This window comes from Furipterus horrens, unplaced genomic scaffold, assembly GCF_987537825.1.
Source record: "Furipterus horrens unplaced genomic scaffold, mFurHor1.1.pri manual_scaffold_6, whole genome shotgun sequence".
NCBI classification, from domain to species: domain Eukaryota; kingdom Metazoa; phylum Chordata; class Mammalia; order Chiroptera; family Furipteridae; genus Furipterus; species Furipterus horrens.
The window spans coordinates 71,025,178-71,048,295 of NW_028327176.1; the positions used below are offsets into that span (position 1 = coordinate 71,025,178).

A 23,118-nucleotide genomic window follows, 5' to 3' on the forward strand; every position below is an offset into this window, starting at 1 on the left:
TCTGCCACTGATAGAAGTGTTTCTACCACATGACCAGCAGATTGTTGCTCAAGTTCTCCAGATCTTGAATCCTATGCAGGAGTCAAAAGAAAGCAAACCTCCTACAGTTAAAGCATGTAGTAATAAATAATCAGAGAACTGAGGGATTCTGTGAATGTTAACTTTTATTAGATGTGAATAGATTCACCAGTCCAGAAATCGACATGTGCTCTATTTGTATTTGCAAGATTGACCAAGTAGAAAAGGAGGTGGCTTACATGGGGTGAGGCTGCAGGGAGAATATGTTTTAAGGCTGAGGGAAATTATATTAGAGTGAGTAGCTCCAGGAATTTTCACTATTAATAGTTTAAACCATGGAAAGAGAAATGTCAGTGTGATTAAAGTTATGGCATTATGGAAGAGATTTATACTGAGGCAGAAAGGAGAAGGGGCCTGACCAGATAACTCGGAGAGATATCTCCACAGCTAAACCAAGCACCAGAAGCCAATCAAATGAATGGCTTCCTTGACCTGTGGCCACAGTCCTAACTCTTGTTCCTAAAACTTATAACTCAGCATAATAGAAATTTGTATTTTCCACCCTCACTGAAGTAACTGTAGCTCTACTCTTACATACATAGTCATATTAATTTATTTTGCATTCAGTTTTGCTACAACTGTTGCAAAAGTAAGGAATATGTATGTAAATACTAACTAAGTAGGATAACTGGAGAATGTTTCTAACACTCAAGTGGTAGTATTTACTTCCTTGGCATATTTTACTAGTTATAATTTTGCAAATTTTTTCTTAGGTTACCACAACCTAAAAATAAACCCACAGGAGCCAGGACCTTTGGAGAACGCTCTGTAAGCAGATTTTCTCCAAAACCAAAGGTAAATAATCTCTGCTTCATCTGTGAAATGGGTCTTACAGGTCTTTCCTCTTTGTTTTACCAAATAGTTGTGCCTAATAAATTAGATGGTATATGTAATACTGTGCTGAAAAATGCAATGTCATTTGAAGAGTGCGGACATTATTCTATAATTATTTGAATTTTTAGTATGGTGCCAGGCACTGTGATGGGTGTAGAAATTAAAAAAGAAATTAGGTGTGATCCTTGTCCTCAAAGAGCCTGCTCTCTAGACAAGAGGACCCATGGGAGTGGGGAGTAAGAAATACACATTTCATATACCTGGTATGTGATGCCAGCAGTGGACTGTTAAACTGGAATGGTACATCGTCCGGCACCTCAGCAGACAGGTGTCACCTGTTTGTTGGCCCACAGCGTTCCTGTTTCAGCAGCTGTTGTGTCCAGCCTACATTCAGTTTCCACTGCAGCCCTGAGTGTTACCACGCTGTACTTCTCTCCATTTACTCCAGGCCACCCTTTGCTGTGTGTCAGAGAGGCGCTGAGAAGCTCTGCTAAGCCCTGGGTCATGCTTTTCATCCCACAGTGGATTCTTATGACTAAACTGTCACCCAGTTCTCTAATGCTTGGGTGGACTTTTTGATCTTAAAAATTTCCAAAATAATAGGCTCAATTTCAAATATAGTAACATCATCTTATAAGTGCATTTTATGGAACTGATTCAACTATATGTGCTTTGACTTAAAAACCCACAATGAATTAGCCATATATCCTGGCCCTAAGCATAGGCCAATTGCTTTATCTTGTGTGAAGAAACAATCAGTCGTCTTTTCCTGCAATGTTGGAAGAAATATGGTGGAATTTATGAAGACTAGTATATGTAAAAACCAGGGGTGGCATTTTTATGGGCAACTGAAGAGCTTTGGTCAGGTATGATTCTGATTTGGCACTTTCTGCTATTGTCATAGACGCTAAAACTTGACCTTTGCGTTTTTGGAGCAATAGCTGATTCTAAGGCTGGCGTGAGAAAATACAAATGAGCATCTTACAGGTCAGAAAGTAAGGGAGTACTTAAAAAAAAAAAAAGATGGGGTATAGGAAGAGAACACAGGAGCCAACCTGAGCAGCCAGTGGCCAAACCTGGGACAACATGAACAGGAAACTAAGTAAAATAGGGTAACATTAGATTGTAACCCAAGAAATAAAATGTAAGAGAAAGGATGAAGCATCCTTATAGAAGAGCTCTAATAAGGTAAAAGGAATGAGTGGCAATAGAAAATGACCATTAGAACCATAGTAATAATTGCTACAGGCAAGATCCCCAGGTGACTATTACAGTTAGCTAGAGAAACTTTAAGAAGAAACAGGATATCTGTATAACCTGCCTCACCCAAATTATTAATCATGGTGGTGATTTTAACCTTTGTTCACAAAGTCTTTGATATTCCTCAGTCCTAGGTGGAGCCTAGTTTACCTTCCTTTGAGTGTAGGCTGGACTTAGTGATTTGCTTCTAATAAGTAGAACAGGGAAAGGGAAACACTGTACCCGCACTGGAGAAGACACCACTTTGACCACGTGACCCGTAAATCTCACTGGCGGTAAGCCGTTGGTGCCATGTATCCTCTAACATGACAATAAGAAAGGGTGATTCAACCCTGATATTCTTCCCAAAACTCTATAATGCCATTCTAATCCTAAGAAAACATCAAATAAACCTAAATCGAAAGGACATTCTACACAGTACGTGATCGGTATTCCAAAGTGTCAGTGTGAGAAAGCCTAGGGAAGACCAGGAGCCTGGCATAGATTAGAGGAAGCCAAAGAGACATGACAACTAAACACAGCACGACAACATGAACTGGATCTGGAAACAGAACGGGAACATGAGGAGGAGAATGAGGGAATCCAAATAACATCTGTAGTTAATAGTATTGTTTAGTTCTCCCAAATATACCAGGGTTTTATAAAATGTTAACGTTGGAGGCCTGAATAGGTATGTGAGAACTCTACTATCCTTTAAATTCTTATGTAAATTAGACTTTTCAAGTTTTAAAGTGTGAACATTGAAAAACAAAAATGTGACCCTGCGAGGGGTGTGAGCCCACTGGGGTATGAAAAGGAAGAGTCTAGCTCTGGGAAAAGGTCAGAACCATGACATCCTTGGCTGTGTGTTAGCCAGGGCTGCACCTGTTTCCTCTTTAATTCCTCATTTTTCTGAATCTTAAAAAATATTAATGTGTTAAATTTTGTGGACGGAGGTGGCTGTTTTTATTTTCAGTTCATCTTTTGTTGCAGGAAGTCCCTCATGCTGAAGAGTTTTGGGATGACTCCACTGTGTGGGGTGTCCGCTGCACCAAGACACTGGCACCCAGCCCTATGAGCCCAGGAGACTTTACGTCTGCGGCACAGCTCGCATCTACTCCTTTCCACAAACTTCCAGGGGACTCCACGCACGCTCTGGAAGATAAAGGTTGTATGGCACTGCTTGTATAGGGTGTAGGTTTATTTTATGTTTTACAACAAACGAAAAGGCTACTATGGACACATTAAATTATTTGAATGCCAAAAATGGTGAACATTTATATTTTTTAATTTGATAAGAGTAACAAATAGCAAATTGTAGTCCCTGGTGTTTGTCTACAGATCTCATTACTTTAGAGGCATAGCCCAGTACTAACTCAGAAAATCTTCTTATTTTTTAGTGATTTGACTCCAAGAGAGCAATGAGAAAACTCACAAATAGTCATTATTTCTCCCAGACATAACACTTCTGTATCAAAGATCTTTATATCTGAATTGAATCTTAATATATAACATTCTCATTGAGCACAGATCATTATTACTTGTTAAGTACCAGCCTACAAAATATATATACTATGAGATCTGGAACCACCTTACCATTTTGGTGACTACTGATTTACTAGCCAAACTCTTGTCACTGCTGGCACTTTCTTAAAAATAGCAATTGTTTACCAAAGCATGCCAGTGAAAGAAGTGCCAAGGAATTTCACTCCCCTAGGTTGAAGCATATTTGAACCCGTAGACTTAAAAATATTTAATTAAAGGGTTAAAAATTTTTGTAGGGCATTAACTCTATGGTATATTTATTTTCTGAATTTTAAAGGTAGGTGTAGTTGAAACGTGGACAATTGCCAAGTATTATTACAAGATTGCCACTTCAGTAAAAGAAAAAAAATTAAGGTTTTTCCACTCAAGAAAGCTAGTTTAATCTTAGTCAAGAATCTTTCAAAACAGCCCAAACTGGTTGCACTTAGAGTATTTGCCACTCTGATTCCATAAATAAAAGCTAATGTTCTAGTATTAAAAAGTATCAGCCTTTATTTGGTGAGGTAATATCTGATAAAATTTAATCCAGTGTGATTCTTGGCCATATATAGTATAAACATCACTAGGTAGAAGTTTATTCTGTATTCTGCTCTTATCTACTCTGTTGATTGATAGTTGTTATTTGTAAGTTAAAGGGAGTGATAACTATTGCCAGGGAGCTTTCTGATATAGATATGCTACATCATTCAGTCAACTCAATACCAACCAGCTGACTGAAAGACACCAACACCTTTGCCCTCAGAGGCCTGGCAGCCTTTTATGCTCCCATGTCCTTGTTAGGTTCTCCCAAAGCAGGGTGTGGCCTGCCACCCATTACCCGTTACCTCCCATGGTTTGGTCATCCTGTCCTCTGGACCTGCCCCTCTCAGGGCCCTACTCTCTTGAAGGATTATATGGGTTAGATGTATAAAGTTGAAATGCACCACATGTATTAGTAGTAGTTTTTTTTTTCAGTGATTCCCCCTATTTAAAAAATCTTACAGTGCATTTTACCACGGAACACTACTTTGAAATTATAATGGAAGTCAGTATAAAAAGGAATCCTGGACTTTATAAACATAAAATCATATGTGTGTACACATGTGTGCACATAATGTCTGCCTCTAATTTTTTATATTTCAGAAAATGTGGTAACAGCACAGTGCACCCATGTGAATTTGGATTCGTGTGAAGAAAACATGGTAGAACCCTCAAAAGACAAAAAGTTCAGGTATTGTGATTATGGGGTTCTGTCACTCCATTTGTGTAATGGAATTCTAATCCTTAAAGACTAATAGAGTTTTTATGGACTTGTAGCTTTAAGTCAGAAGGTCCTCTCTGTGGAGAAGTACAAAGATGAATCTAAACATACTCTATAACAGCATTAAGAGAAGCAGTGAGGTAGCAGAGAATCCCTGTGGGAAGTGTTTCTGAGTCTGACTTCCACTCATTTTGGGAACAAAACTGCCAATACTCGCACCAGCCAAAGACCCTGATATAGAAAGACTGTTGTGGAACTGATCAAACAGAATTTCTTCTCTATACCTATTGTAATTGAGAAAATAAGTAACTTTCTTTTATGAGGAGAAAGAGACAGTGTTTAAACCTCTTAGGCATTGTTGTAAAATGCAGACTTACATTAATGTTTTGCAGAAGTAAAATTTCAACATATTTGAATTGTCTAGTAAATGTAATAGACACTGAAAGTAGCTACAGTCTTTTGAGCATTAATTCCAGAATAGTGGCTATGTTTTGATGTACTAGATCCTTGAATTAACTTTAGTTGTAGGAACTAGTCTGTTCTACCATTAATAGATGAGGGAACCAGGTTTAGAAGGCTAAGTAAATGACCTAAAGTCATACAGCTTTTAATAGGCAGCGCTGGAATTTGAACACATAGCTTTATTTCAAAACCCTTGCTCTCAGCAGTAGGCTATACTGGCTCTTGTTATCAAAAACCCCTTCTTAAACTAAGACCCTAGTGTAAGAACGGAGTCACTCAGAAAACCATCAAGACGCAGTGAGCAGAAAAAGGAAGTGTATTGAGGGCATTGGCAGGCAGGGAGGGAGCCGTGCCGCAAGTGGCTCTGACTCCGGACTCCTAGGGAAGGAGGGGGTTGCTTTATAGGGGGAAGAAAAAAGGAACTATTGAACTTGGTCGTCACCTGCTTATCTCGCAGCTGCAAGCATGATAGGCTGATCAAGGCCAAACACAGCTCGGCTTGAGGCACCCCACTATCGCGGGGAACTTCCGGCCCAAAATACCGCTTTCTCCCAGGCAGCTGCAGGCAGACGGGGGGTGGGGAGAGGGCATGGAAACCGAGGCTGTCACCTAGTAAATAAATGACTCGATAATGGGCATGGGCAGAATTTACAAAAGAAAAAATAATGAATAAACATGTGCGAAATAGTTGACTCATGCATAATAAAATTAATGCAAATTAAACTTTGCCTTAATATAAAATTTTGCCCAGTGGGCACAGTCTGTACAACCCACCAATATTCTTCCTACGTGCAACTAAATTTTTGACTCACGATACCACCATAAGCCACATTTGGCATAAGATTAAAGTTCTTAGGACAGAAATCATAGTTGCCAGCAGGATAGTACTGTCCAAGAAACTACTGTCTTTGACTTCCATGAGACATTTAAGTTACAAGGAAACAAGATTCACACAGGTACACTTCATAGATTGAGCTTCTAGGGTCCCCACAAGGGACAGACCCTTTATGAGGAGTCATTGTACCCAAAACCTGAAGCTATAGATTCCCAACATATATTTCTAATTCTCCCAATTAACAGTGAGGGTTATTTTGTACCATAATCAGTGGTGACAGTGATACTCTTACCTTTTCAGTTTTCATGTGGAGAGAAACAGAAAGTTAACCGAAATAATTCTCATGGAGAGGTAAAAAGGGTTTTGTTAATCATTTATGCACCCATACTAATTTGGGCATTCGTGTTGCTAGTAGCAGTATACATAGTTTAGTGACAACTTAGCTCTGTTTGGCTACACCTATTATCTGTTTTGTAATATAAAATATTGAAAATATTTTCAATATCTAAGAATCATGGACTTTTTATATTCTAGTGTACATCCAGTGTATCAAATGGTGTACACTCCTTAAAATCCACAGCTGGAACTGTGGAAAAACTTGGAGGCACAACCTTTACCAAATGATTAAGGTTAATGTAACCAGTGATATTATTTAATGAGAAGGACATTTCACCTCAGTAATATTTTTCTCCAAAACCAATACAGCCTAGTCATGAGAAAACAGAGGAACCCAAATTGAGGGGCATTCTATAAAATTCGTGGCCAGTAATTCTCAAAACTGACAGGTCTTGGGAAACTAGGAAAGACTGAGAAGCTGTCACAAATGAGAAGAGAAAATGAGGAAACATGACAACTCAGTGCAACATGGTGTCCAGAGTTGGGTCCTGGAGCAACTGAAGGGCAACGTGGTAAAGTGGTGAAATCTATGTGAAGTCTGGATGGTAGTTAATAGTCATAACAAATGTTGATTTGTTGATTTTGACAAAGGAACCACTATAATTTGAGGTAACTTTGCAGGAATTGGGTTAGGAATATATGGGAATTCTCTGTTATTTTTGCAACGTTTTTTAAAATCTAAAAAGTTACTCTAAAATTAGTTTTCTTTTAAGTTCACAGTAAAAAAAATGCCTGTGTCAAGAGGTAAAAATGCAGCATGAAGTTGCACGTATAAATTCATCTGTAAAAAATATATTCTAATTCACGTGTTGGTGTATATTGTGTATAAAGGTGGGGACGGCATGTGTATGGAGCTGTGTATACAGTCGAGTCTTGTTACTGGTTCTTCTCTAAAATCACTGCAAACACTGAATCATTCCTCCTAGGAGAAATACAGAATGAGGTTCCTGGGAGCCGCCAGTCACAATATATTGTTTAAAGACACTTAATTTAATATGTATTGTTGACTTATTAACACTGAACTCACTGCTATCAGTGCTGTAACTCATGCCTGAAGCTCATCTAGCTCATATCACAGCCTTCCTTCACTTAGGCTCAACACTTGGAATACATTTTAAACAGGGAAATCACAAAAAAAAAAAAAAAGAGAGAGAGACACAAAAATGCAAATTAAAAAAAATGTTTGTCACTAAGTACACTGTCAAAGAGCACATTTACAGTATGAGAGCTGAAACAAGACCACTTATGGCCTTACAGATACATGTATATATGTGTGTAAATGTACTAGCGTTAGGTCGTTGGATTGTGGTTCACACTTTGTGTGAATAAAAGAAGGCATTTTAGAATAAAGATGAAGTATTCAGTCTTGGCGACAGTACTGATGCTTAGATAACAGCGTGGGGAAAATAAACCTGTTCCTCTCAACATTTCCTACAAAAGAATATCCCCTGTATTACCCACCTATTTATCTATTATATTACCTATTTACTATATTAATATTGATTTATTTTTAGTATAGTACTAGCTGTGTATTTGCATATTTTTGTGGTTTTTTCTGAAGAAAATGCTTTAATCAACTCTTGGTGAAACAATTTTGTAATATCATTCCTAGAATGTAAAGGAAATTACTTTCTGAGACTTCTTTGTAATCAAATCCAGTAGGCTTGTAATCACATAGTGTTTTGTTTGCTCCTCTCATTCCTTTTACACATCCAGTTCAATTCAAGAAAAAAGTCCAGAGCCAGCTTTCCCCACCAGTGCATCTTCAGCATCCTTGCTGCGTCTGCGCCAGCCAGCTGCCGGTGGCGCGCTGACCAGCGAGGCGGAGCGGAGCCTGAAGGCTTGTATACTCACAGATACTGACCTTGCCATTGTGGGGGAGCCATCAGATGCCAGCGCTGGACTCCAGGCAGAATGGATGCATCCTCGTTCACTTGGGAATGTTGATACCCCAAGTATGAGCAGATTCTCAGTCCTCATTGTGCCCCTTAATAAGGACAGTCGCCTGGTAAAAGCTTCCTTATGAAAAGTTCCAAGAGCAGGGACTCAAATACCATTGAATAGAACACAAGTTCAGGCAGAACAAGCATGCATGAGGGCAAGTTCATCCATTTTAATTTTAGGAAGTGGCGAGAGGGAGTTGGAATCAGAGGGCCTACGGGCCTACTGTGTGCCAAGCATTTAATATAATACTCTTACCTCCATTTTACAGAAAAGTAACCAAGCTCAGGGTTAAGGGATTCCCAACCCCAGGCTACACAGAAACATCTTGCATAGTGGTTAGAAGTACTCTGGACCTGGACTGGCTAGGTTTTAAATCCTGACTCCCCATCTTATGAAGTCACGTGGTCTTGGCTGAGATTGTTTCAGTCTTAATACCAAGTTCTCAGGACAGAGTCCTACATAAGCTTAGCACTAAGGAAATGTTAATTATGCTGGATTAGTCTTTGGTAGTTGTCACTTTTTTTCTTCCCTTTAGAAATGATTTCTCTTGTGAACCCAAAGTTTCTAATACTTGCAGATTACACTTAGGTAGTATAAGTATTAAAAGGCAACATATTTCATAGACATAAGTAGAAAAGCAATTTAGAGAATATATATATGAGCGTGTTAGAAGTAACTTATAACCAAGTCTGCCTTTAAAGGCATGCACCCATAATTGTGCTAAAGGCAGTATCTAGCAATTCAGATGAGTGAAATAGGTGTTCTTGGTGTTGATTTCCTTTGTACCAACTGAATATTGATCTAAATTTGGAGATCTAAAATGATAAATAATGAACTGTGCAGAACCACCCATTTCAACTTGAAAATGGTCCTTTATTATTTGAATCAATGCTCTTTACAGATGAAGCTTTTGAAGGCTTATTTAGTGCATGTCTCCACTTGCTTTATTTGTAATATCTTAGGTACTGAATTTGTTTTCTTTTTTTTGTTCCCATTCCTTCATTCCTTTAAGACTTCACTGTTGAAAATCCATGGGATGATCAGTTGATTTTCAAACTTCTGTCCGGACTTTCTCAACCAGTGTGCTCCTATCCAAATGCTTTCGAGTGGCAGTGTAAGCTTCCTGCCATCAAGCCCAAGACTGAGTTTCAACTAGGTAAGAACTATGCGATAGTAAAACTTGAAACTCTCGTTTCTCTCTGGGAAGTTGGTGGTAACCTGTGTGCATATGATTCTGCTCCTGACACCACGACCACCTTTATCCATAGGATTAAGCAGAGAACATTTTGTTAAACCATGACAGTATGCAGCATTTTGCTTGCTATTGGGGATCTAACTTACAGAAGGCCAGTTGGCAATACCTATCAAAATTAAAAATGCACATACTTTTAGACACAGACATGATTTCTGGGAATTTCCTACAGATTTACTGCATACATTCCAAATAACATACATGTAAAAGCAGCAGATCGGAAGCTACACAGATGTTACTGGGGACTTCAGTAAATGAAAGGACACCTCTGCAGTGATGTGCTGTTAAGTGAAAGAGCAGACTAGTACTATGTGCTGCTTTTTGTTTCTTAAAAGGGGGAAGATCAGATATATAGTATATACAGTATTCCCTCACTTATCTCGGGAATTATGTTCTAGACACCGCCCCCCGCCCCCCACAATAGGTGAAAATCTGTGAAGTAGGAACCTTACATTTATTTTGGTATTTATATATATATATATTTAAGGCTTTATAAACCCTTCCCACACACTTATAAACCGTTCCCAGTCCCTTATTAACCTTTTTCACACTTTTATAAACACTACTTATGTTCTTAAGCATATTCTACACTCTTAAACCTACGTAACTTTAACAACATACGTATAAAGTACTGCAAAATCCCACGATATAGTGAAAAATCCACTATAAGTAATTAAATATAATATTTTTAAAAATCCCGCGATACAGTGAGGCCGCAATGAGTGGACCGCGATACAGAGAGGGACTACTGTATTCATATTTGATAGTATTTCCAGAGAACTCTTGAAAGATATGCAAAACTCATAAAAATGGCTGTTAGTGGGAGTGGGAAACAGTGGATATGGATAACAATGGACAATATTTGCAACATACTTCTACAAACATGTATATATATTAACATTTTATATTAGTGTAGTACATCTGTTGAAACTGATGAGCCAATATTGTTACGTTATTATTAACTAAAGTTTATATTAAGGTACCCTTTCTTGGTATTGTACATTCTGTTTTGAGAAATGTGAAATGACATGTATCCATCATTACAGTATCATACAGAGTAGTTTCACTGCCCTAAAAGTGCCCTGTGTTCCACCTATTCATTCCTCCCTCCCTCCCTCCCTCCACCTGAAACCCTGGCAATCCCTCAGCTTTTTACTACTGCCTCCATAGTTTTGCCTTGTTCAGAATGTCATATAGTTGTAATCACACAGTATGTACAGTTTTCAGATTGGCTTCTTTCGCTTAGCAACATGCACTTAAGTTTCCTCCATGTCTTTTAATGGCTTAATAGCTCTTTTTAATTGCTGAGGAATAATCCACTGTATGAATGTACCGTCATTTTTTTATTCATTCACCTATTGAAGGCCATTTTGGCTGCTTCCAAGTTTTAGCAATAATGAATAAAACTGCTGTAAACATTCCAGTGCAGTTTTTGTGTGAACGTAAGTTTTCAGTTCACTTGGGTAAATACCAAGGAGTTTGATTGCTGGGTCACATGGTAAGAATATGTTTACTTTTGTAGGAAACTGCCAAACTGTCTTCCAGAAGGTTTTGTACCATTCTGCATTCCCACCAGCAAAAAATGAAAGTTCTTTTGCTCCACATCCTCACAACATTTGGTGTTGTCAGTGTTTTCAGTTTTAGCCATTCTAATAGGTGTGTAGTGGTATCTCATTATTGTTTTTAGTTTTCAGTTGCCTAATGGAATACGATATTGAACATTTTTGTATGTTTATTTGCCATCTTTATATTCTCTTTGGTGAGTTATATGTTCAGATCTTTTGCCCCCTTTTTTAATTGGGTTGATCGTTTGCTTAGTGTTAAGTTTTAAGAGTTGATTTTGGATAACAGTTCCTTATCAGATAAGTGTTTTGCAAAAGTATTCTCCCAGTCTCTGACTTGTCTTCAGTCTATTACCTGTGTGGGCAGATGTTTTTGCATAAATTTTAATGAAGCCCAGTTTATCAATTTTTTGATAAATCATGCTTTGGTTGTATCTAAGAGATCATCGGCAAATCAAATCCAAGGTCACCTATGTTATCTTCTAGGACTTTTACAGTTTTGTGTTTTACATTTAGGTGTATGATCCATTTGACTTAACTTTTGGAAAAGTTCTGTGTCTAAATTTATTTTTGCATGTTGATCCCCAGTTGCTCTCTCACCATTTGTTGAAAAGACTGTCCTTTCTTAAATGAATTGCCTTTGCTTTCTCATTGAGCAAGTGACTATATTTGTTTGCTTCTATTTCTGGGTCTCTTTCTCTCTGTTCCATTTATCTATCTGTTCTTTCACCAATACCACAGTTCTGATTATAGTAGCTTTTATAGTAAGTCTTGATGTTGGATAGTGCCATTCATTTGGATATTCTTCAATATTGTGCTGGCTTTTCTGGGTCCTTTTCCTTTCCATATGAACTTTAGAATTTGTCAATATCCATGAAATAACTTGCTGGGATTTTGACTGACATCACATTGAATCTATAGATCAAGTTGGGAAGAATAACATCTTGACAATATTGTTTTCCTGTTCATGTACATGGGATACCTCTATTTAGATCTTTGATTACTTTCATCAGAGTTTTGTATCCTGCAATCTTCCTATAATTGCTTATTAGTTACAGATTTTTATTGATTCTTTGGGATTTTCTGGATAGACAATGCTGTCTTCTGTGTACAGAGACTTTTATTTCTCCCTTCCCAATCTATATGCCTCTTACTTCCTTTTCTTGACCTATTGCCTCAGGTAGGACTTCCAGTATTATATTGAATAGAGTAATGAGAAGAGATATGCCTATCTTGTTCCTAATCTTAGTGGGGAAACATATATCTAAGTTTCTCACCATTAAGTATGATGTTAGCTGTAGGTTTTTTGTAGATATTCTTTATCAAATTGAAGAGGTTCCCTTCTATTCCTAGTTTGCATGGTGTTGTTACCATGAATGGGTGTTGACGAAAAACACTTTTTCTGCAGCTATTGATATGGTCATGTTATTTTTATTTTTAGTCTGTATGTGATGGATTGCATTAACTGAGTTTTGAGTGTTCAGCCAGCCTTGCATACCTGGATTAAATAGTCGTGATGTATAATTCTTGTATTTTTTAGATTCAATTTGCTAAAATTTTATTGATAATTTTTGCATCTATGTTCACTAGAGCTACTGATTTGTAATTTTCTTGTAATATATTTGCTTGATTTGATATTAGGGTAATGCTGACTTCATAGAAAGGGTTAGGAAGTTTTCCCTCTCCCTCTGTCTTTTGAAAGATATTGTAGAGAGTTGGTATAATTTCTTCTTTAAATATTTGGTAGAATTACCCAGTGAGACCATCTGGGCTTGGTACTTTTCTGTTTGGGAAGGCTATTAGTTATTGATTGAATTTCTTCACTAGATACAGGCCTATTCAGATTATCTGTTCCTGTGTGAATTGTGGTCGGTTGTTTCTTTCAAGGAATTGGTCCGTTTCGTTTAGGTTATCAAATTTGTGGACATAGAATTGCTCACAGTATTTATTATCCTTTTAATGCTGATAGGATCTGTAGTGATACCCTTGTTTCATTTCTGATAGGAGTAATATGGGTCCTCTCTTGTTCTTAAGTAAACTGGCTACGGGCTTATTAGCTTTATTGATCTTTCTAAAGAATCAGCTTTTGGGTTTTTTTTTTATATTCTCTATTGATTTTCTGTTTTTTACTTCATTTTTGCTCTGATTCTTTTTTTCTGCTTACTTTGTATTTAGTTTGCTCTTTTTCTAATAATCTAAGGTGAAATCTAAGATTGATTTTAGATCTTTGTTCTTTTTTAACATGCAGTTAATGCTACAGATTTCCCTCTAAGCACTGCTTTTGCTATATCCTACAATTCCAATAAATTGTGCTTTCATATTTATTTAGTTCAAACATATTTTTCAATTTATCTTGAAATTTCATCTTGAAGTTGTGTGTTGTTTAATCTCCAAATGTTTTGGGGATTTCCAATTATCTATTGATTACTAGTTTAATTCCATTGTGATCTGAATGAACGTTTTGTGTGATTTATTTATTTTTTCAATTTCTTAAGGTGTGTTATATGGCCTAAAATGTAGTCAGTTTTGATGAATGTTCTATGTGAACTTGAGAAGAATGTATATTAAGCTGTTGTTGGATGAAACAGTGTATAAATGTCATTTAGATCAGTTGATTGGTGATACTCTTCAGTTCAACCTTGGCCTTACTGATTTTCTGCCTGATAAAGGGATGAAAAATCTCCAACTATAATAGTCCATCTCTTCTTGCAGTTCTGTCAGTTTTTGCCTCACTGTTTTTTTTAATCCTCACCTGAGGATTAACTTTAGAGAGAGAGGAAAGGGGGTGGGAGAGAGAAACATTAAAGTGAGAAAGAAACATCAACCAGTTGCCTCCCATACATGCCCCAACCAGGGATTGAATCTGCTACCTAGGTGTATGCCCTAACTGGGAATTGAACTTGCAACCTTTTGGTGAACAGGACGACGCTTCAACCAAGTGAATCACCCGGCCAGGGCTTTGCCTCACTATTTTAATGCTCTGTTGTTAGGCACATACACATTAACGACTGTTATGTCTTCTTAGAAAATTAACTTCTGCATCATCATTTACTACCTTTTTTTTATTCCCTGATAACTTTCCTTGCTCTGAAATCTGCTCTTTCTGAAGTTAACATAGCTACTCTTACTGTTGATTAATATTAGCATGGCATGTCTTTCTCCATTACTTTACTTTGTATTTATCTTTAAGTGTTTCTTATAGACAGCATGCAGTTGGAGCTTGGGTTTGTATCCACTCTCTCTATTTTCATTGGTATATTTAGTCTGTTGATAATTTAAAGTGATTGTTGGATTAATATCTACCGTAGTTGTTATTGTCTTTCTCTTCATTACCCTTTGATTTTTTTTCTGTTGTCACTCGTTTCATTTATCCATTAGATGTACTTACTAAATATATAAGAGATTTTATTTTATCCCTTTTCCTACACTTTTCCAGTCTGAGTTTCTGACCTATATCATTTTCTGTCTAAAGAACTTTTAAAAAATATTTCTTTCTTGCAAGGCAGATATACTGGTGACAGATCCCCTTAATTTTTGTTTGTCTAAGAAAGTCTTTATTTCTTCTTCATCTTTGAAGAGATCGTTTGACTGGACAAAGAATTCTTGGTAGTGTTTTTCTTTCCACACTTAACTCCATCTGCTCTTTGAAGAGATGTTGGTGTGATTCTTGTCTGTGCTCCTGTGCAGGTGGTATTATCCTCTGGCTTAGTTTCAGTATTGTCTCCTTGTCTGATTCCTTGCAGTTTGACTAGTTAGGTGTAGATTTTTTTGTATTTTTATTGCTTGGTATTCTCTGAGATTCTTAGATCTCTGACAGTGTTTGCCACTAATTTTGGAAGTTTTTCTGATATAATACTCCCAAGTATTTCTTCTGTTTCTTTTTTTCGTCTTTCTTCTTGTAGTCTCATACATGTTATACCTTCTGTAATTATCCCACAGTTCTGCCACACTTCTCTTTTCTCTTTGCATTTCAGTTCTGGAAGTTTCAACATATCCTCAAGCTCAGAATTTTTTTTTCTAAACCATGTGCAGCCTATTGATGAGCCCATCAGACAGTTTTTATTTCTGTTAGTGTTTTTTTTCTATCTAGCATTTCCTCTGGATTCTTTCTCAGAGTTTCTGTTTGCTTACGTTACTGACCTGTTCTTACATGTTGTGCTTTATTCATTAGAGACTTTAGCATATTAATCATAATTCTTTTTAATTTCTGGTCTTCTTATTCAAAAATCTTTGCTGTATTTGTGTCTGGTTCTGATGCTTGCTCTGTCTGTTCAGCTTGTGTTTTTTGTCTTCTAGTGTACCTTGCAACTTTTCTTAGAGGCCAGACTTGATATACTGGGTCAAAGGAATGGAGATAAATAGGCCTTTATGTAAGGTTTGTGCTTATCTGGCTTGGGATTAGTCTGTGTTTACTGTTTGCTGTTCTGGAGATATCAGAACTAAAATTTCTGTGTCCTTATTTCTCTTTTGTTATGTCTGGGTTTTCCTAGAGTCTTGTTCTTAAATATGGGTCTGAGATGTCATTTCTTTCTGTTGTAACCTACCCTGTACTGGGGTTCCTGCTCCTGGATATCTGCTCTGGCAAGCTGTTAATTCTGTGATTGCTCCTGTCTGATTCCTCAGTTTTGGGCTGCAACAGTTTGCCCTATGGCCTCAGTTCTCTGATGGATCTAAGAATTACTGCTTTTCATTTGTTCAGCGTTTTTCTTATTGCGAAGGTGGAGTGATGGCTTCCAAGCTCCTTATATGCCGGATAAGAAACCAGAAACTTACTTTTTAAATATGATTTTGCATATGTTAATTATTTTTTAAATTAACTTTAAAAATTATTGCATCTTCACCTCTGTGGTTTTTTCTCCCCAAACAGTAACCTTAGTGTTACTGAAAAATATCAAGACAAATCCAATTTGAGGGTTATCCTACAACCTGTCTAACTAGTACTCTCTGGTCATCAAAAACAGGAAGTTAGAAACAGCCTAGCAGAGGCTAAGGAGACTTGTTGCCTGTGTCCTGGAACATTTGGGGGAAACAAGTGATATCTGAATAATGTATGGGTTTTAGTTAGTAGTAACATATCTGTGTTCGTTCTTTATTTGTGGCAAGTATGTCATGGTTATGTAAAACTTAATAGGGGAAACTGGATACAGAGCATACAGACAATCCTATCAGTGCAACTTTTCCGTACATCGAAACTGTTCTAAAACAAGGTTTACATCAATAAAATTTAACTATCTATTAGAAATATTAGGACAGTTATACTTTGTCCTTTTTATTCTGATCTAGAACATAGATTTTTCAAAGGTATGTTTAAAGCTTTGTTTAGCACTTTACAGAAGATATTACATGTTCTTTCTAGCATCACAACAGTCTTGTTTGGTAGACAGTGTTGGTCTGACCCCTTTAACACGTTAAGTGCCATGTCAGTCACCGGTGACTGACACTATATTTTCCATTCGGATCGCATCAGTCACTGGTGATACACCAGCATATTGGTGAAATCGGATATCACGGGCTAAATGGAAAAGAAGACAAAGCAGACTTGGCGCTTAACGTGTTAAATGTGAGCATATCAGTGAAGAGAGGCTGGCTGCTCAGGTCCTGACCACTGAGTGACAGGGCTGGCCTGGCAGTGCTGCCCATGCTCCTTCATCATGTCATTTAAGAAGGGGGCTATTTTGTGACAGGTATTTAACTGTCATGTAAGACGGGAAAAGCATCTCCTGAAGGAGCTATATCTATGTTTATTTATTAAAGTAACTGAAACACCAAGAAAATTTTATAAATACTTCATTTTGATAAAGTCTTTAATGTTTTGAACCTTTATTTTTGCTTTGACATAATCTGTCTCCTAAGGTTCTTTGCTGGTCTACATTGATCACCTTCTTGGAGAAGGGGCTTTTGCCCAAGTCTATGAAGTTACCCATGGAGATGTGAAGGATACCAAACGTAAACAGAAATTTGTTTTGAAGGTAAATGATCTGAGCAGCTTTTTGTTCAATATAGAAATGAACTTTAGAACTTCAGTTTGCCAACCTCTTTTCCTTCCTTCTTCCTTCCTTTTTCTTTTTTTTTTTCCTCTTTTTAAGACATTGGTGGTTTCATTTAGGTCTGCAGCCAGTCCTTAACACGTTAATCGCCAAGCCTGATTTGTCTTCCTTTCCATTTAGCCTGTGATATCTGATTTCACCGATATGCTCGTGTATATCGTGACTGACGTGGTCCAAACAGAAAGTATAGTGTCAGTCACTGGTGACTGACACGGCACTTAATGTGTTAAGAACCAAAATGACCCTGCAAGGGCTCAGAATCACCTTGCCACTAGAATTATGTTGTAGCAGGTTCCATACTGCAGCCACAATACATAGTTTGTCATCACTTCCTAGCCCATGTTCTTCATTGGGATGGAAGTTGCTTTCCTGCCATCATTTCCCAAAATATGAGACTGGATTTGAATGTCACATACCTGGTTTGCAGGTCCAGAAGCCCGCCAACCCATGGGAATTCTACGTTGGGACCCAGCTGATGGAGAGACTAAAGCCCAATGTGCAACACATGTTTATCAAGTTCTATTCTGCCCACTTCTTCCAGGACGGCAGTGTATTGGTGGGAGATCTCTATAGCTATGGAACATTACTAGTAAGTGTATTCACTTTGATGATGTGGACATGAAGGTTTTTATTGGAGTTGTAGGCAGGGGCAAAGCTCTTGACTTGAAATCATTGATCCTGTGTAGCCAACTCAGGATTCCATTTTCCATTGTTTCTAGAATGCCATTAATCTCTATAAAAACACTCCTGAGAAAGTGATGCCTCAAGCTCTAGTGCTGTCCTTTGCTATCAAGATGCTGTACATGGTTAAACAAGTTCATGGCTGTGACATCATCCATGGAGACATTAAGCCAGACAACTTCATACTTGGAAGCAGGTAAGTGTTGCATTCTTAACAGGGTTCTTCTCTTACCATTTGCCCAGCGGACTTTCCTTGTGCTTATGCAGCATGGCCCTTGTGTGTGTTTAATACAGGTTTTTGGAACAGGACAGAGAAGATGATGATTTATCTGCTGGCTTGGCACTGATTGACCTGGGTCAGAGTATAGATATGAAACTTTTTCCAAAAGGAACAACATTTACAGCAAAGTGTGAAACATCCGGTTTTCAGTGTATTGAGATGCTCAGTAACAAACCATGGAACTACCAGGTATCGAAGTAACGTGAGAGATTTGAAAACATTTTTCTTTGTTACACTTACTATATTTTCAAAATGAATTTGGTCATCTAGTTAGTTTAAGCTGCTGCTCTAGTCCTCTTTCCTGGGATTTAGGTCATGCTTATGTTCAGTCAGGAGCACATTCCACAACGAGAGGTTTTGGAGTACAGTGAGAACAGGCCAGGGTCCCAGGAGAATTAATGAAGAGGCCTTCAAGCTGTCCCTGTGGGAGGGGATTAGTGTAGTGTTTGTGGGTGACAAAACGAAAGACTTGGAAGGATGCAGTAGCTCAAGGAAAACAGAGCTTTCCAAGGGGCTACCTCGGGGAAGTGTGGGTGACCTGTCGGTGGAAGCTTCTGGCAAAGCCTAAGCAAGCATTGAGTGGGGCACAGCAGTGGGATACTTGAACAGATGATATCCAAATTCTTTAAAAGTAATATCTTATGATTATGTAACTTGCTGAGTAAATCAGACATCTTAATATACTGATGTAAGAGTATTTTATACATACAGAGCTATATTTTATTTGTAGATTGATTACTTTGGAGTTGCTGCAACAGTGTACTGCATGCTTTTTGGCTCTTATATGAAAGTGAAAAATGAAGGAGGAGTCTGGAAGCCTGAAGGTCTTTTTAGACGGTAGGTATTAGCATTCGGCGTTACAGTGAGAATAAGTACGGTGGAATATTGAGTTCCATCTGAGGGAAATGGATCTCTGCCACTGCATGGAAAACTCATGTCTTGGAAACAATGGTGACATGGCACAGTCCTGGGCACTAGGAACAGTGAGCAAGTTCCATGGCTTCACTACTCTGTTCCCATCTGTGACAGTGGGGCAGCCAGTGCCCTCAGCGAAGCAGTGGAAGCTCCTGGCTGAGTGCTTGGCATCCTGCACACACCCATCACCTGGTGTTACTGAGCCTCCAGTGTTGGCTTGTTTGTCTTCTTGCCTATGTAAATGGAAATAATAATGATCCTGCTTGTCCCAGATGTTTATTATAAGAAGTAAGAGAAATAATAATTGTGAAAGTGCTTTGTAAATTATAAAGTAATTTGATGAGGTGGCTATCCATCACAGGATAGGGTTTTAAGTCCCACCCTGTATGACTCTAGTGTTTCTAAGACTCTTTCCTCGGGGGGGGGGGGGGGGGGGTAAAAGGGGAGGGAAATTGGGACAATTTTTATTGTAATAGCATAACAATAAAATATTTAAAAGGGGAAAGACTTTGCTCATCTATAAAATCAATGGAAATTAATGAGTAAACTAGGACTCTTCATTTAAACATGGATAGCTAGCTCTCTTAATATAATGTGTGAACTATTGGTAGTGTTTAACACATTGACTGCCACACTAGAAAAGAAATAGTTTTCCTTGGAGCCATGGTGTTTTATTACGAAAATAGAATAAAAACATTGAAAACAAAATATTTCTTTCTGATCTGATGACAAAGTAAGGGGGAAACTTGAAAACAGTTTATAAAGGAAGTGTTTTTGTTGACATGTCAGATTTAGTGAAATTTAAAGGTTAAAATAAATAGAAAATGAATTTCTACTCATTTGATCCGCGTTTTTAAATTGCCAGTATTAATTTAACAATAAAACCATCAGTAAGTCAGATTTTCACAAACCATCTGCAGGGTTTTATCCATGAGGCCACTTGTCACATAATATGTATGTATAGCATGGTAGCATGAGTTGACTGTGCACCACGAGGCACCCAAGGTAAAGTGACATATGAGTTGTGTGTGCTTCGCAAGGCTCCAGGCTTAAAACTAGGGTGAGTTAAATATAACTCACATGGCAGTTAATGTGTTAGACTGAGCATTTGGTACATGTACATTATATCATCTTTACTTTTTCTTAAAAATGTTTTTGAGGTATAAAAACATACGTTGAAAAATACACTCATCTTAAGTGTACAGCTCTTATGGATTTTTACATACCCTGACAAGAAAAAAACAGTCAGCAGTAATTCAATAAAAGGTAGTGTCTCTACATAAATAAGTTGTTGTAAGTTTTCTTATAGGGTCCCTCTGAGAAAACTTATAACAACTATACTTTTATTCTGCCTGAGTTATAAAATTTAGCAACTACTTTATTCTTTATTTTGCTCATAACGGAAGGACCAGGGTGTTATTTAGAAGGCTTCCGTCTCTGACCAGAAAAGCCTTAAGTTCACCCTCAACAGGCCTGAAAATAATGGGCTGGATTTCCTCCCTGGAACACAGAATTTTTCCCCTGTGCATTATATCCATGTTCTGGAGTTTTTGCAGTTAACTTTAGAGCTCTATTATGGGCATTCCAGCCTGTCTACCTGGTCCTGGCACATACACAATTAGGCTTGTCAGAGCCATTGACCAGATTATCAGATTCTGGCAGTATAGCAAATACAGTTAGCAAAAAACAGATCGATATTCTTTTTTAAAAAATTAAAAGTTTTCCCGTTAAAAAGTTGTTATTACTGACTATTCTTAAGTCGTTTTTTGGGAACAAGGTATGTATAGATAGTAAACTAGAACTCTTATTTGTAAGTATTCACCATTCCTATTCTTGATGCATTGAGTTGTGTGTAGGTGGAAATTGTATTCGGCTGTCCAAGCCTGTGGGAGTCAGATGCAAGAGTGGGGTTGCCCTGCATGTTGAATGCTACATTTTATCCTTGATTTATGCTTTGTTTCTTCAGGCTTCCTCATTTGGATATGTGGAATGAATTTTTTCACATCATGTTGAATATACCAGATTGTCATCATCTTCCGTCTTTGGATTTGTTAAGGCAAAAGCTGAAAAAAATATTTGAACAACACTATACAAATAAGATTAAGACACTCCGTAACAGGCTAATTGTATTACTCTTAGAATATAAGCGTTCTCGAAAATAAGATATGGACACTCCTGAAAAATCACTTTGTAAATGCTGGCCTGCTCACTTTGAGCCTTAATGTCTCCACATTCATTGTTTGTGTAAATATTTCTTTTTAAATACTCTGCAAAATATATTCATGTGATTCCTTGGTGGTTGTCAATATTTCAACAAAATACACATGATAAGGTCCCTGTGTGAGAGAGCTGCTCTTGGGATATAAACATTCATGAGAAGAATTGGGATATGAACAGTCCTTAAAATCACTTTTTAAACACTGACCTGTTCACTTTAAGCCAGAAAGGGGCCAAAACCCCCACCCCCACCCCCAATTTGAGGGTTTATATTTGTGTAAAATAAAAATTTCCCAAACATATCCAAGGGACTCAAGTTGTTATGAGTAAGTTTGCCTGTCCTTTATTGCTATCTATGGGAAATATTAAAGGGGTAAATCTTAAACCTCTTCATTGTTTAAAATTACCATGCCAAGGAACATCTTCTATCTTATATGCTGTATAAATAATTAGCCTTAAAATTAAAGCAGCCAACTTAGCATTTATTGATTTTGAAAGCTGGAAGGGTCCTGTAACCTGAACTGACCTTCGTCTGCCCTGCCCTCCTCCTTTGTTAGCTTATGAGGAGAACAGATCTGAGGCAGTGCCCAATCCAAGCACGCAGACTGGACTGCTTCCTCTTCCTCCACTTCCTCCCACTCCTGTGTCCCCCATTCCAGAGGCCACCACCACCCATGTTTAGTGAATCTTTCTAAAAACGTTTCTATTCATATTTCCATGTGTTTTTTGACACAACTAGCAGAACCCTGCTCACCCCCCCACCCCCACTTAATGTAGAGAGGAACTACCTATAGCATGGTCTCATTCTTGTTAACGGCTGTGTAATACTTGGTTATATGATATATCTATAAATTCTTAGACGCAAAATTGCTGGGTTAAAGGTGACCGCATTTAACACTTTATGTCTGTTTGCAAATTGCCCCCCACAGCAGCTGTGCCAGCCTGCATGGAAGTCCATGTTCCCCACACTTCCACTAACATCATAGCTCTGTGACCTTTGCTGCTGTGACAGGTGAAAAATGGGATCTTCTTGTGGTCTTCATTTGTATTATCTTGTGAATTATGCCAAATATATTCATATTCAAGAGCTATGTGTTTGCCTGTGAACTCTATCCTTGTGCACATTTCATTTGGAGTGTTCTTTTTCGGGTTAATTTGTAGGAGCCCTTAGTCTATCAGATACATGTATTTGTCCCAATTTATCAACTGTTTCTTCTTAAGATTTCTGTTGCCGTAAAGTTAAAATCTTTTGTATTGTACTTTATGAAGTTCTTAAATGGCTTTTTTGATGGGCGGGCGGGGGGATTTTCTGTTTTAAAAATGCCATTCTCAATTGAGAAATAAAAAAGTTCCTCTAATTTTTTTATACTAGTACTAAATCAAATACTTAGTACTAAACTTTCGGTTGGTATTTTAAATTAGATCTAATTTTTTTTCTATTTTTTCTAATTGGTTGCTTGAATGTATGATTTCTATAAAAAGCTTTTCAGTTGGTTTCTTTTGAAGTTCCAAGTAACCATCACTATGAAAATGCTTATTTTATGTCTTTTCTGATTTTATTTCATTTTTTTGAGGTTCCCTTTCATATTGT

At 37.6% G+C, this 23,118-nt stretch overlaps 1 protein-coding gene across 1 annotated transcript in view; it reads left to right on the top strand.

The window, feature by feature from the left end:
* BUB1 (BUB1 mitotic checkpoint serine/threonine kinase) overlaps positions 1 to 22,618 on the top strand; it is a 47,964-nt gene extending 25,346 nt beyond the window's left edge. Inside the window, exons 15-25 of the mRNA XM_090281749.1 lie at positions 792 to 873; positions 3,145 to 3,319; positions 4,819 to 4,906; positions 8,346 to 8,584; positions 9,586 to 9,729; positions 17,241 to 17,356; positions 17,862 to 18,023; positions 18,154 to 18,311; positions 18,410 to 18,584; positions 19,126 to 19,232; positions 21,277 to 22,618. Coding sequence (XP_090137875.1) covers positions 792 to 873; positions 3,145 to 3,319; positions 4,819 to 4,906; positions 8,346 to 8,584; positions 9,586 to 9,729; positions 17,241 to 17,356; positions 17,862 to 18,023; positions 18,154 to 18,311; positions 18,410 to 18,584; positions 19,126 to 19,232; positions 21,277 to 21,472 — 1,642 coding nt within the window. The 3' untranslated portion in view covers positions 21,473 to 22,618. The remainder of the gene's footprint in view (positions 1 to 791; positions 874 to 3,144; positions 3,320 to 4,818; positions 4,907 to 8,345; positions 8,585 to 9,585; positions 9,730 to 17,240; positions 17,357 to 17,861; positions 18,024 to 18,153; positions 18,312 to 18,409; positions 18,585 to 19,125; positions 19,233 to 21,276) is intronic.
* Positions 22,619 to 23,118: the final 500 nt, after the last annotated feature.